This window comes from Phascolarctos cinereus, unplaced genomic scaffold (genome assembly GCF_003287225.1).
Source record: "Phascolarctos cinereus isolate Bilbo 61053 unplaced genomic scaffold, phaCin_HiC Scaffold_726;HRSCAF=1367, whole genome shotgun sequence".
Lineage (NCBI taxonomy): Eukaryota > Metazoa > Chordata > Mammalia > Diprotodontia > Phascolarctidae > Phascolarctos > Phascolarctos cinereus.
This window is the reverse complement of record NW_027556098.1, coordinates 379,703,754-379,719,155: the sequence shown is the minus strand read 5'-3', so window position 1 is coordinate 379,719,155 and position 15,402 is coordinate 379,703,754. Positions and strand designations below refer to the sequence as shown.

Here is a 15,402-nt window from a genome sequence, read left to right as displayed (position 1 = left end):
TATTTATGAAACTGATTTTTGAAACCTGGATCTATGACAGAGCATTTGTTCTGACTTGGTTTCATCTTAACAGTGTTGGCCCCCAGTCTGTGCCATCTGCGAATCTGACAGGAATCATGAGGCACGCCACCCTCACTCATTTCTCCAGGATGGCAGGGAGGGAAGGGACATGCCCTAAAGACCACAACAAGCAGGCCTGCTTCCCTTCTGGTCCAGGCAGGCCTGGACACACCATTTTTCTACCTCCTCATCAAGCTCTGAGGCGCTCTGAAGGTTACAACACCCTCAGAGGCCTTGAGAAATGTGAATGTCCCCAGAAGGGCCACACAAACCTCCTGTTCAAGCCTACTAAGAGGTAGGCTTAAACCACCTCCTTAGATACAGGCACCGGGTAGGACAGACAGGTAAGTGCTGTGTTTTGAAACTTCAAAACTCTGAACATTCTAATCACCTGCTTTCAATAATGGACTTCATTGACATTTGTTCAGACTTATTCCCTCATGGCTTTCCCCTACCCATCTCAGTAATACTGAACCCCTAACTGTAAAAGACATAAAAGACCACCCCACTCAGTCCTCAAAGTCCATTCCCTTATTTTTATCCACCTCAAGCCTATCCTACCTTTCACATCCCACATCAGATCCTTTCACTTTCACACTGTGACCTCTGAAACTCCCACTCCATAATTAACAAAATACCTTTTATTGTATACCACCTTCTCTCTTTCTCCCTCCACCTTCTGGCATTCCCTGAAACTTGGCTCCCAGGCCATTCTTTCCAGTAATGGCTGCATTCAACTCCTTCCCCATTCCCTACGCCCTGAAGAACTGGAATACTCTTTGCTCCCCATTGTTATTTCCAGCTTTTCCAAAACTGCTATCTCTTATCAACTTCTCCTCCTTCGAGATTTGTGTTATCTAAATTAATCATCCAATCATAATTCTAATAGGAATTATCTACTTAACTTCCCAGGATATCGTTTCCATCCCAGCTCCTGCTCTCATAATAACACATGCTGATTTCCCCTCAAATACCCTATTTCACAGTTCTTCCAACTATAAAACTCCCATGATTACTCCTCTATAACACATCAGCTACACATCCTTGATCTTGTGATCCCCAGTGTTCCATTTCCATGTTCAAGAACTCAGAATTTTCTTTATGTGATCATAATCTTTTCTCTTTCCACCTTCTCCCTGTGACTTATTCCTACCTTATGCATTACCTTTATCATGACCTCTGATCCTTCCCATCCCTCAGGACTGAACCATCCTGTCACTCCTATTCTAGATACTCTTTCCTCCCTTGTCAAGGTGAACCACTTTGATCATACATTATCTTCTACTCTTGAATCTCTGGCTCCCTTGTCCTAAGCCAGTATTGCTCCCAAAACTCACTCCCTTTGCTTCTACTCATATGCTGAAGAGAGATGAAGAAAAGCCACAACTCTGCTGATCTCCCATTTCTGTGCCCTGGAGTACTTCACAAAGTGGCAGGAGCAGCACCTTGCTGCAGGCAGCCTTTCCCAGACCCTCCAGCTACCTTTCCAGACTTCATCTACTCCACTTGTATCCTACATATACCTGCTACCTCCCCTGTTAGAATGGAAGATCGTTCAAGTCAAGAACCGCTTTTGCTTCACATCCCTAGCACTTAGCACTTCCTCAGCAAACGCCAGGCACTTAATAAATCCCTGTCAACTGGTTAATAAATCTGCAAACGTGTAAGAACACCACATAAGCCTTTATCTAAGTCATCGATAAAAAGGTTCAGTGGCCAAAGGACAAGAACAGAGCCTGTGGCACGTACTAGTTGAGGCACCAAGGTAACACCTAGTCACCTAGTCTGGAATCCAACTGATTATGCGATTGCCAAGCTCACATAGGATTCTTCTCTCATAAGATCATCCAATGCTCTACAGAATTTTCCTGTGGACAGTCTGACAAGTGACACAAAAAAAGGAAATAAGGTTACTTTGGCATAACCTTTTCTTCATTAAGCCATGTTGGCTCAGTGATCATTATTTCCTGTTTTTCTAGATGTTCGGTTTGAGAATTTGGCCAGGAGTCACTGGCCTGTAGTTTGCAGACCGTACACTTCTCTTTCTGAAAATAACACCGACTAATCTTCTCCAGTCCAATGGTACTTCTCCCATTCTCCACAATTTTTAAATAGCACTGACTGTGCCTCAGCAATCCCATCGCCTCTTCTCTTCAAGCGTTCGAAGCCCAAGGTGCTGTTTCAGGATCTCCTCATTCCTGCTGGGCACCAGTGCCTTAAGAGCCATTTTTACTCTGTTCTTGGTAGGTCAGATCAAGCAGCTCTCTTGGTTCTCACTGTTCTACTCATCCCCAGCAGCAGTTCTACTCTCCCTTTGATTTGGCTCAATTCTGGTTCAAAACAAAAACCCAACATTGATGCTGTCTTTAGCTTTCTTCAAAGGCCTTCATTTCTTCTGGGACTTAGTAATCTTGACACAATTCTGAGGCTACCCCGCCAAGCATCTGCAGCCATCTGCTACCAATGCTTGTTCTCTGTCAGAGTCATGCAGATAGAGATCTCTTTTAGCATTGAGCTGGCTGCTGAGCACCAAACCGGTCTCCTCAGCCACCTCTTTTTTTTTTTTTTGTCTCATCAGAGCTGTTTCCTGGATAATATTCTCTCCTCCTTGTGCACCTACCATGTGTCTTTGAGTCACTTGCAGCTCTGACTCAGAGACTGTGGCTCTCAAAAGATCCATAAGCCATATAACATTTAAAAAACACAGCAAAAATGTCTGTATCAAAAACACAACTTCCTTTGACCCCACAGTTTAAAAAATGATATATCATACTTCTATAAGGCTTGAGATTTATAACACATTTTTATCACAACGGTGATACAGACAAATGTATGTACTTCATGATGTAGAAACTGAGGCTCAGATAGATAAATTGACTTGCCCACGGCAACATGACTACGCGCTCATTGTCAGAGCCAGGACAGGAAGCCAGGCAGTACGTACCAGGTAAATCAAACTACCTCAGTCACAACCACGACCTCCCCTAGGACCCTGAACCCAACCTCTGTCTCCCTTCAACTACCACCCCTGCTTTTGGCCTAGGCCCCACAGCCATTACTAAGGGGAGTAATCACGTGGGAAAGGAACCCCCTTTCCTTACTGCCACCACCACCTGACACTGACAGGCAGGGGACCCCCAGAGTGGGAGCACCCTCTCCAGCTCAGGCCCAGAGCCATCATGCTGGGGAGCAGCCCCTGGGGAGGTACAGGCTGGTAGTGGCTTCTTTCTGAGAGTGCTGCTGCTTTGCTCTTCTGTAGCAATATATAATGAAGACCTGGAAGAGAATGTTCTCGCACCAAAGTCCTCAGCCCCGTCAAAGGGTTCTACCTCAGAAATGGAGATAGTTTTGTCACTAGAAATGACATTAAAGAAGAGGCATTCAGATTTGTTTTGCTGCTACACCCTAAGTATCATAGGCTTTTCCATCCAACGTCTTATGGAAACTGTGAGCTCTTGGAGAGCAGAACCTGTCCAGTACTAGGCACGGTGCTTTGCACATTTTGTTTGCTGTTCAGTAGTTTTTCAGTTGTGTTCGACTCTTTGTGACCCCATTTGGGGTTTTCTTGGCAAAGATACCAGAGTAACAGTTTGCCACTTCCTTCTCCAGCTCATTTTTACAGATGAGGAAATTGAGGCAAACAGGGTTAAATGACTTGCCTCCAATCACACAGCTATTGAATTTCTGAGGCCAGATTTGAACTCAGATGAGTCTTCCTGACTCCAGGTCCACCACTCTATATACCATACCACCTAGCTGCCGCCTTGCACATAGCAAATACTTAATAGATTATGTCATTCACTCATTGGAAACTTTGGCCCTGAGAAGTGAAGACTATAAATCTAAGCCCAGATCCTCCGATTTCAAATTCCACACTCCTTCCACTAGACAACAGGCGAAGATGGATCCGTTACTATTGCTACCACCTGAATTCCGGTGCTTGAGACCTCACCTCCTAGCTGACAACAGCAGGACCCAGGACAAAAAACTAGTCAATGTTCTCTATCAAGAACATATGGATCCCTTTTATTTTTAACTGGAAAACAGAATACTTTTAAAAAGTCCTGCTAGAACCAATTTGTAAAGCTTTATTAATTATCTTTGGAATATGTCAGATTTTGATCTTTGGAGTTACTATAAAATCCACGGGGCTTTGCAGTAAAGGCATGACCTATGTATTAAAAGACTGAAAACGTACGCGTGTGTGTGTGTGTGTGTGTGTGTGTGTGTGTGTCCCCTTCCTTTTCTACCCAACAACTCCCCCCCCCCCGCCCTGGGAAAAAGAGCCAGAAAATGTCAGGACATTACCTTCTGAGAACTATACAATTGGGGATAATCTTTTAAGTCCCAAATTTGTTCACTAGGTATTCAACACAAACTTCTAAGCAACTAGAGTTGACTCTTTCCTAACAGAGATGGCAGAAAGGTAAAGCTATCACACGCCCCTACAGTCGCTTTTCTACAATGCTTATTTATCCCACCTGAGACCCAACATGGCAGACTCTCCACCACCGTAACTCCCAGGCCTGATTACTTACAGAGCATGCTTATAACCTGCCAACAGCACAGAAGCAGCAAAAATGAGATGAGGGAAAAAAAAGCCTACTTAGCGGTCTCCCTTCTCTGCCCTCAACTCTGTCTATGATGAAGCAAAGGCCTGAATCCACCCTGATTGATTCGACTGGACTGCTGTGGCATCACTGGGGGCTTCAGGCCTTAAAGTTACACATCCTTTAAGGCCTGGCTCGAGCCAGTTCCTTCTTCACAACATTGCTGCATGACACTCGCGTCTGGTTCTGCTCACGGACAGCACTAGTACAACATTCAATGGCACTCGAATTCTTTCCTGCATTTTTGTTCCCAACTAGGCTGCAAGCCCTTGAAAGCAGGAACAACATCTCATTCTTTCATTTGTCTGAGGAACATCTAGCAAAGGACTAGTCTAGGTTTACAAAAATTTCAAAAACACCTATCAGTTACACACGACCCATCAGTAAGAAGCTTCTGTGACAAAACACCAATTTGCTGGCAATCATAGGCCTACTACATAGTAGGCATTTTCTTAATATTTGTTGAATTACTAAATAAACTATTTTCTTCCTTCTTTCCTACCCTCATGTGAATCTGGTATCAAGCAGAAGAGCTAGTATTTAAAACCAGGGCCTTTAATTTCTAAGTTAATGTTATTTCCACACTAAGTGTGCCTGTTTGTTGCATCACATGCCCACTGATGCCCTGACAACCCAGGACCTTATTGCTAGATAGAGTAAGGTATACCTGAGGCCTCATAAAGACCTTCTTATTTCAAGAACAAGTTCAAATGTTGTCTTTTCCATAGCAGATCTTAAAAAGACACTGTTTTGCGTGTTTCTCATGCTCATCTTGTATTACTTGTGTATGGTATTTGCATGTATGTATATATTATTATTGTTACCATCATCATTATTATTATTACTTCATACTAGAATATGGGCTCTGTGAGAGCAAGGATCATTTAACCTTACTTAATCTTTGCATCATTCCTAACACATCTCATTGTGCTCTGAATGGAGTAAAAACTTAACAAATATCTATTGTTTTGGATATGTTGCTGATGCAGACTGTAAAGGGATACAGATAAGGAAAATGGTTAAGAGGCAATTGTCCAGGTAATGAGAGTTTGAACTAGACTCTTCCTTAAAAAATAAATACATGTTCACTGAACTGAATTAAATCCCTTGGATCTTGGTACAATCAGTACGTGTAAATTTGGGTGATGGAAGACAACTTTCCCAATGCTCAATTACACCTGGCTTAAATTATCATTGAGGTTCTAAAACTGCACCAACTTAGATATCATTCCCAAAAGTGGTCATGGTAGTCTCACTTGCTAATAATGCCCAGCGGCAGCAGCACAGTGGAAAGATCTGGATTTCCTGAGTTCCCACCTTGGCTCTGCTCCATGACACTTATTACATTACTTGTAGTTAACTTGAGATAACAGAGGTATAAGAAGTTGACTGCAAGAGGTAAAGGCAAAGCAATGTCCAGCTTAACCAATCCTATCTATCCACATGAATTAACACATCAATCAGAAAATGAAATTTGACCTGAGTGGCCTCGAAAATGAAATCTGACCATTGGGAAAAGGGAACATTTCCTTTTACAACCATCTATCCTTTGCCTGACTAATTCTTTCTACAAGTCACATGCATACGAGTGGGATAAAAAAAAAAAGTTACCAAAAGGAAGTGGTAAAAAAGACTGTCAGGCTCAGAATGATAAACTCAGTTCAACATGGTCTGTTCAACAACTTCTGCAGCAGCGAGAGCAGCCTAAGCTTACTACAATGATTCCATTAACACCCTTTATAGGCCACTTTATTATATTTTATTGCTGCCTTTGTAGGCTCATCGGTATTTTATGATTTTTGCATTTTAATAAATTCCACTGTGCCATTTTCAACTCATTATTAAAATGGACTTGAAAATTAATTTAGGATTAATTTAGCACAGATAGGGAACTGACAATCTCTAAGGCAGAAGTACATAATTTAATTATAGAACAGATATGTGCACACACTTTTGTGTTCATTCATTCTACTTCACCTCCAAATGCACTGCTATAGGCACTATATATCTTGCATGTGTAGAAAAAAACCACACCTTGATCGGCAACTCCTGTTTGTAGTATACACCAATTCCCTGGAAAGACAGCTCCTTGTATTCAGGCTCAACTCTAATCTGGAAGAACAACTCCCAGGAAAATGGTACCACTTAAATTCATGGCTTTTAGCAAAGACTACAGGAAACAGAGCTCTTCATTATCCCCACTAAAGCTACCCCCAAAGAGGTGTAAGGAAAGTACTTGACAAACTGTAAAGGGTTAGTTAGATAAACATGAACCATTATGATCGTCCGGTAGGAAAAAATACCATTTCACTATCAGGAAACTCTGCCTGTAGAACAGAGGGATCACTGAACCTTTTTCGTGTGCCCTTAGCCACTCTATTGAAGCCTATGGACCCCTTTCTCAGAAGAATGATTTTAAATATAAGATATAAATTACATAGGATTACAATGGAAATCAATTATTTTTAATAGTTTTCCAAAATTAAAAAACCCAAATTCACAGACCCCAGGTTATAGAATAAAGACATCCAACCCCATAAAAACATTGAAAGCAAATTCTAGTTATCTCGATTTTATGTCATCTATTAGGTGCCTTTCCTCAAATGTGCTACAAACTGAATTTTTATATAGCTAATGTCCACCTGTTCAGGCCTACATTCATTACTTAGCAAATAAAAGCTGAATGACCACTTCCCAAGTGGGTTGTGGAGGGAATTCTCCAGTTTTGGGCTGGGCTGGCTAACACTGACAGCTCACATTTATGGTGCACTTCAAGGTTTTCAAAGCCCTTCACGGCTATTGACAGTTGAATGGCTAGATGGGGCAAGGGTTTGGACAAGCACATATAAATTCCCTTTTACACTACGTAACACACAGCAACCACTCAATAAACAAAGATGGGGATAGGGGTGACAGCAATGACCAGCTACAGCCCCCTTCTGTTTTTCTAACTCAGCCTTCTGGGAACCCACTCTTACTCATCAAACTATTTAACTGCTGTCTATACCACCAATACTTAAGGAAATAGCGCTGAATCTGATAAGCAATGACAACAGTAACATAATTACCCCAAAAGGGACTGACCTTATTGGTTTTAAGATAAAACTACAATGCTATTGACCCAAATGTAGCTGAAAAGAGGAAAGCTTTCAATGGGGATTATAAGACTTTAATGAAGAGTATATGTATAAAACCAGGGCCACAGTCAACTACAGTAGATATCAAGAACTGATTTAGCAAACAGAGAGTCTATACTTTAGTGATCAGTAAGTCCACATTAAACTTAAAGGAAAAAGATTCCACTATTTGAAAAGCAGAGGGCTTCACATTTCTCAGGATGGCATTTTATTCTCTTAAAACCAAGCACATTATCTCCAAACTTAAGTCAGCTACTCTGCTTCCTGTCTTCTTCAATCCAAGTTTGCAGGAAGTGGATTTATATGTACAAAGACCATGACTTACGTCTTCCATTCTGAAGTCAGCCCCCAAACCAGCAGGGAGCCAAGATCACACAGGCCTTGGGAGGACTCCATTCCCACTAGCCACACTACTGCACAGCTGATTTAGAACAACTCAGACAATGGAATTAATGGGCTATCAAATCAATAAATGTCACATTCCTTGAGTGTATTTTATATGCATATTTTGGAAAATTCCATTTACATGCTACGCCAACAAAGCAGGAAGAATGTTACAGAACACACTGAAAAAAAATCTCCACAGATGAAAACAGGCTAGAGATTTTAACCTTGCTATTTTCTGTATTAAAACAGTCCTCTATTATACCCTACTCTGATACCTCTGCATGGCCCAGTGGTGATCGAGGCGGGGTCTAAGGCGGCCTGCAGAATACAAATTGTACACTAGGTCTAACTGGTACGGGCGAAGTTAATGCGAGCTATCAAGTTTGTTTTTGCCGCTACAGTAACCTAGGAAGACAGTTTCTTAAAGGTGTAGAGGTCCTGATCATCCAGGTGGATGGATAACCCAAGCAGATGAAATAACAGATCCTTAAAATATATGAAACAAGGAAAACAGCCAGTTAAAAAATCAATGCAATCAATCTGACTTTTCCTCCTGCTCAGCAAATCACAGGCTCTGAAAGGAGCAACGCTTACCTGGGACAGGGCTCTTCCTTGAATTCAGGTTCTGAGAATCCACCATCTCTTCCGTTTGCCCGTCAGCTTCCACCTCCACTTTTGGTTGGTTACCTTTTGCATCATCACTAAGGGCAGCTCTTATGTTTTCCTCTTCTTCTAAAACTCCAGCAACAGCAGCAGGAACATGAGGAGCACCAGCTGTAGTGAGAGTAGCAGGAACAGCAGCAGGAACCGGAGGGGGGGAAGCTGGAGGAGTAGGAGGAGATGGAGAAAGAGAAAGAACAGCAGAAATGGTGATAGGTGTCGATATGCTCTCCACTTTTAGATCTTCAGGGGGATTTTCCAGAACTTCCAGATCAACAGTCAAAGGCAACATCTCCTGTTTTACAATTTCAACAATACTCTCTGTAGCTGTCAATTTTTCACTAACTCCATTCATTTCATTAATGAGGTTTGCAGTCGAAATCACTGGAACATCACTGGGTGCTACGCTACAAGGATCCTTGCATACATCATCTTCCGCTTCGTGTGTCGGTGACGGATTTGACGTTTCTGTGCAAGGTACAGGACTGGACAAAGGTATTACGTCCTCTTTCGGGGAAGCAAGTTCACATCGATCATCTCCATCCGCTGTGAAGGCAGGCAGGTTACACAGAGGGACAGCGGTGGTGGTGGGAGGAACAGTACTGAGAGCAGCTGGAGCCATGGTGGTTGGTGACATAGGAGGAGGAGGAGAAGGAGGAGGAGGAAGCTCTGCTATAGATTCCACTGAAGTTGTCTCAGGTATCGGACCAGTTTGTTCTTTCTTTTCCCCACTAGGCTCTAGGCTAAGGGCTGGGGAAGGACACTTCAATACTGGATCTGGTTTTGGCTTCTCTTCTAGGGGAAGAAAAAATACAAAGTCTAAGAAGACTTCTTGTATCAATTTGCATCACATTATCATGGGCTACTTCTTTGGTCTTAGAGTCCACAGCTCTTTAACAATAATATAGAGACCAAAAAATGAGGCATTACCTACCAGCCCTAGAAAAATATTAATCATCTCCCCTCTTTTCTTCAGATCACACCCACTGCCAACTCATATCCTTTCAAAAAAAAACTATCCCCAACAGCCTTAAGTCTGAGTTTGGAGTAGGACTGTTTTATATCCCAGGAAGCCTACTTTAGCAAATTGATATGTGTCAAAGCAGGTGGCTTAATGGGGATAGCTAGCTGAACTCCCAGAAAACCCATCTAGGGGAGCCTACTAAAGGAAGCAGGGTTAGTTCCCGTGGTAGAAAGGCCTACAGCCTTGCCACATTTCTGCTCCTGCTCCACGCAGAAACTTCTTCTATGAGAGGCTCTGTGTCTGTGGCAGAGACCGATTTTCAACACAGACAGATAATTTGGGGTTCCATGTATTTAAAAAGAGCTCATTCCAGAAATATTTGCTGACTAATAGCCTTCTATATGTGAAATAAAAACTCCTTTAAAAAATTAAACTAAAATTATATTTCTTATAAGTGGAAAGAAATTGGAAATAAGAATCTCATGGCTTGAGCCAAATGATAATTTTGACAATTTTTGTGAGGGCTTCAAATGGTGAAGAATTTATAAAAGTATGAGGCAAAGTAGACATTCAGGAAAATAAGGTTCAGCAAACAAAACATTTGTTTTCCTAAGCCTTTGTCAAAACAAAAAGTCTAAAGACTTTTAGGGTACCAAAAATATAAAGAACTTTTTAAAAGATACACTTTCAGAATTTATAAATTCCAGGTATGAGAAAGGAAGCTAATCTAGGGAACTGAAAATGAAGGTGAGTTACATCTAGTTTCCAGGTGGGTGTTTGGCAAGATGACAGGCTTCACTGGAAACAAAGACTGCACGACCATCATTAAAAAGAAAGCAAATTTTAAAATGCATTAGAAAGAGCATCCCTATGTTACAAAAAAAAACAACTTTACTTTCTCTTCCACAGACTTTTAAGCATCACCGATCCCTGTCCTTTATCACCAGATATTGGCCAAAAAGCCTGTCAACAAAGGTCTAATCACCTAATCACATACACTTGGTGGTAAACATTACAGGTAGACTCATAAAACTTCTGTTTTTCTTGTCTCTGAACTAAATGGCCTTAAAACTCACTTTAATTTATAGGTTTCATGCTATTTAAAAATTGGCCCCTACCACTCATTTGATTACAGTGGTAAAGAGGAAACATGGGAATCCCTGTATTATTTACAACACAAAATACTGTTAGAACCATCAAACTAAGCTGTAGGGCAATAATGTTCTTGCTGGAATCATTAATTTCTAATTTACTCTCGTGGCTGGTTATATATGCCCTTGGGTACACCCACTCCTGTATGACCACTGCATGAAATGACAATGTGGGTAAAAGGACTGCAAACCAAGAGCTCTGCATTCATAATCAGAGGGAGCACAGTTTTCTCAAAAGGAATTTGCTTTGGGGGAGCTTCGACCAAAGCATACCCAGCACTGCTGAAGTCACAGGAACGGTGGCGCGATCACTGGCTCTGCGGCTCAGGGGCTGGGGCAGCTCAGGACAGAAGAGTAAAGAAACAACCTTGGGGAGGCAGGGGGCCAGGTCACGGCAAACCCCAGAACAAGTCCTGGCTCTTGCTTTCTTTACTCTTTTCTAATGAGCCAACACCCCCCAAAAGTGGTTCAGATACTACCTAGACTCTAGAGGGCCTCTGATTCCCCCACGTTCTCCTCATCTAGTAGGTGTGAGCGTCTTCAACGTGATGTCATATCACAACATGGGGAAGGAGAAAACAAAACAAAAAAAATCCTTTTATGTAAAATGGTTTCTCTTTTCTTCATGGTATTTTGAAACATTCTTTTTTTGACAGTTTACAACTCTGAAGTACTGATGTTTATTACTGAATGCACTAACCAAAAAGCATGAAGAACAACCATGTTGGTCAGCTTCTCCCACACCCTCTGAAAATCTAGGTCTGAACTCACAAAAGGGGTTTTATCCAAACATTAGCATCCTTCTTCATCAAATAACTGAACAAGGCCATTGTGTCCTCAGAAAGCTCAGGTCTGGCAGCAGGTCAGTGTGTAAAAGATTTCCTCTCTTGGCAAAGTGGGGGAGGAAGCTCAAAAACAATTCTGCACTAAGGCTATGGGTCAAGTCTGAAGTGTACTGGGCACGACCCCCAGCGTCACCAAAGAGTAGCGCTGAATGAACAACCGCGTTTCCAAGAGAAAGCTTTGAGATTTACTCTATATCCAAAATTGGCCATCTGGTTGATTTTTGACTCAAGAACTTTATGTCATTTGTGAGCCTGCAAACCAAACTATTTGTAAATGCTCAGTTTATTTTCCCCCGTAAAGTTTTTCTCCAACTTTAATTTTTAGATTTTTCAAGATGCTCTAAAAGAATCTGTCAAACCTTGGTAAAAAGCATGGTTTTAATGCATTTTAAATTGGCTCAAAACAAGCATAACTCCTCCTTTGCTCCTCACCAGTAGCTAGAGGAGTACATGAAAGCCTAATTCTGGAGGAACAAAGACAGCATAGAGTCTTTAGTTAATTTGTGGTCTGCAGTTTTTTTCTTCCATTAAGAACATTTTAATTCTCAATTTCATGAAGCCTCAACATAATACAGGCAGGATGCAATGGCTCAGGTTTATACTACCCAACTCCTAAACACCACGCTTAAACTCTAGGACATACTATACTTACATCTCAATAATCACACATTACTACTGCGTAATGCAATGGAAGTATATTACAAGTCCAACTTTTAGTAGGTTTATAATGTGACCCTTAACATTTGGTCTACACAATTAGTTTCCCCTCCACTTTAAATTCTAGGACAATTTTAAAATATTTTAAAGAATAGTAAAGTACTGAAAATTTATTCCAAAAAAATTCTGGAACAAATTATAAGTAATTGAAAGTAATAAAAGCATGAATAATTCAAAGAAGCAAATATTCAAAATTTATTTCTATTTGTCTCTGGAATGCAGTCACCCACACGTAAGTATATACAACGGGCACCCAATACTCCTACCATAATTTTATGCCAGGTCCCAGGTTTAGATATCCTGAAATCTAGGTAAGCAGAGTTAAGAAGGAAGCCATGGCTGTCTCACATAATGCTGATATTCTCAATGGGTTACAGATATTTGACTGTATTACCACTGAAGCTCATTCTGGAGTCAGTCAATTTTTAAAATGTCTTTAGGAAAAAAGAAGCCTTCTTCTTTTGCAATTCTAGAGACACTTCAGCTAGGATTTTCAAGGAAATTTTTTAGCATTTTGTAGTAGAGGCAAGTAGAATTAACATTATAAATAAAAATGGCCTGGGGAGTCCAATATTTCAGGGAGACAAATGGCATTTCTTTAAAAAATAGCGAAATCCAATTATAAGCAAAGTGTTACCAGCCTTGAGAATAAGTACGTATGGGGTTACAGGGAGAAAAACACTATGTAAACCCTACAGTGCTATAGAAAGGGGAAATGTTGTGTTATGTTAAGGGACAATGAGATTTTAGGTAAAAATGGGAAAAGTTGTAACTAGTCCTGACTCAGCTTCCTCAGAAGTACACTTTGCTAGTCAATGTCTCTCAGCTTCATTAAAGTGAAGATAAGATCTGAGTCTTGAGGCTGGATACCTTCCTCACACAGATAAGTGTGGGGGCCGGGGGGGGGAGGGAAAAGGAAGGGAGGGAAACATAATTAACAAGAAAGAGACAGAGAGAAGACTAAAGAACTCAAGAGAACAGGGAGAAAACAGCCATGAACAAACCTTGCTTCGGGTCGCTAGGCGCAGTGACAGGGGTGCCGGCAGCAAGATGAGTGTTCTCCACAGACCCATAAACCACGGGGCTGTGCTCAGGGACCTGGCTGGACAGCTGCTGGGATTTGAAGTACAAAAAAGGGTGATAATGAGCGTGCGAACATAAAAACTAGCAACATGGAACGCAAGCAAGTAGGAGAGACAGAGTGGGGTGAAAGGTTAAAAAGAAAAAAAATAAAGCAAGGAAAAAGGGAGTGACCAATTGAATTAAAAGTACATGGGAAAGGCAAGAGGGGAAGGAAAAAGGCGGCAGGAAAGGGGGAGGGAGGAAGAGATGATTACTATTAACCACAGCAAAAGAAGATGGCGCAACAGTCACAAATACAGTTCATCATCCTCTTGTGTTCCTTCTCAGGACATGAGGAATCTCTATGCTAGCAATAAAAAATCGAAGTAGAAGAATGGCAAAAGCTTACTATCTTCCCCACCTAAACGCTTTTTGCTAAGTTGTTCCATGTGGTACATGAAAGGATTCAGCTTGGAGGGAAAGGAGAGATGATCTGTGTAAGAGATGATCAGCTGCTCCAAATTCAATTATCTTACAAATGAGAAAACGGGTTCTGGAGACAATTATACCTTCCAGATTCTGCAGAATTCTGGAGAATAAATTCTGGATTCTTTCTAACTTCTCTGCAAGGGATTGTCTTCTTTTTGGAGAGAAATTAGAAACAGCCTTCAAGAGGCTTTCCATTGAGACTGCTGAGTATGTTCTTAGCTCCCACCCCAACTGGATTCAGCCCTGCTCCTCCAAATCTCTTATGGACTGGGAGCTGCGAGGTCCTCAATCCAACCACCTTGTTTTACAAAGGGGCGAACTGAAGGCCAGAGAGGTTACAGGACTTGCTCCGGGTCATCTAGGAACATGGAGCAAAGATGAGACTGAAATCCAGATCCTCTGTCTAGAGACCCAGCATCCTTTCTCCTGAATTAATGCCGTCTAATGATTAACTCCAGAAATTGGTTGTTGCTTGGATCCCCCCCATCACCCCCAGCTCTTTCTGCTTAAGACAATCCCTTCCACACACACTTCAGAGGGAACAAGGTTCACACACTAGAGGTATGGTCACCATTCACCTAGCATCACATGGAAGGCAGGAATTCTCTTTGGGCTGCAAGGTCATACAAAAGCCACAAGCAAAGCAATAACTCTCTCCAGAAATCTACAATCAGTTCCCTATTATTCCATAATACCCTGCTACACTGAATTCTATCAAGGGAGAGGTCCTTCCTCCTATGACAAGGAAGCTAAAAGGAAAATTTTGAAGGGAACATATCTCACTAGAAACAATATTCCAAAGACACAAAATAAACCAATTTGGACATCTGTTACAGGAAACAGAAAAACACTGCTAACTTGGTAATCAGTTTGCAGCATGCATTATTGGGAGAAGGAGGAAATACACTTCTAGAAAAAACATTACTAAACTGGGCTGTGGCAGGCAAATCTCTGTGATTCCTGAGATGTTGGAAGATATATAAGCCCCATTAAATGGATTTATACACACATTTAACTTAGAGCTATGTCCTAAAGGAGGTCATAACTTCTGAATTTTTACATTAAAATTAATTATTTCATATTCAGTTTCATGGTCAGTCAAGAGATAGTATCTGAATAAACTGATAAGGATGCTTCAAGTGAGTCCAACAAAAATAATTTTTGTGGGACTGAGGCTCCTCCCCTTATAATTAACATGGCTCAATACATGGGGAAGTATTTTCCCTTCTGAAGCACTATGGACTCAGGTTGTAGATGGCAATAATAACCTTCCCTTGCTGCGACACTGACATCTTCAAATCATGGCATGCAGAATAGAAA

The 15,402-nt window shown here is 41.4% G+C and overlaps 1 protein-coding gene across 19 annotated transcripts in view; it reads right to left on the bottom strand.

The window, feature by feature from the left end:
- EIF4G3 (eukaryotic translation initiation factor 4 gamma 3) overlaps positions 1 to 15,402 on the bottom strand; it is a 366,388-nt gene that overhangs the window by 95,813 nt on the left and 255,173 nt on the right. For 14 of the 19 annotated variants that reach the window (XM_078145637.1, XM_078145635.1, XM_078145636.1 and 11 more), the window contains 2 exons: positions 13,536 to 13,644; positions 8,789 to 9,649 (listed from right to left, as the gene is read on the bottom strand). In XM_078145637.1, coding sequence (XP_078001763.1) covers positions 8,789 to 9,649; positions 13,536 to 13,644 — 970 coding nt within the window. The remainder of the gene's footprint in view (positions 1 to 8,788; positions 9,650 to 13,535; positions 13,645 to 15,402) is intronic. The other 5 variants (XM_078145620.1, XM_078145628.1, XM_078145622.1 and 2 more) reach the window with 1 other exon arrangement.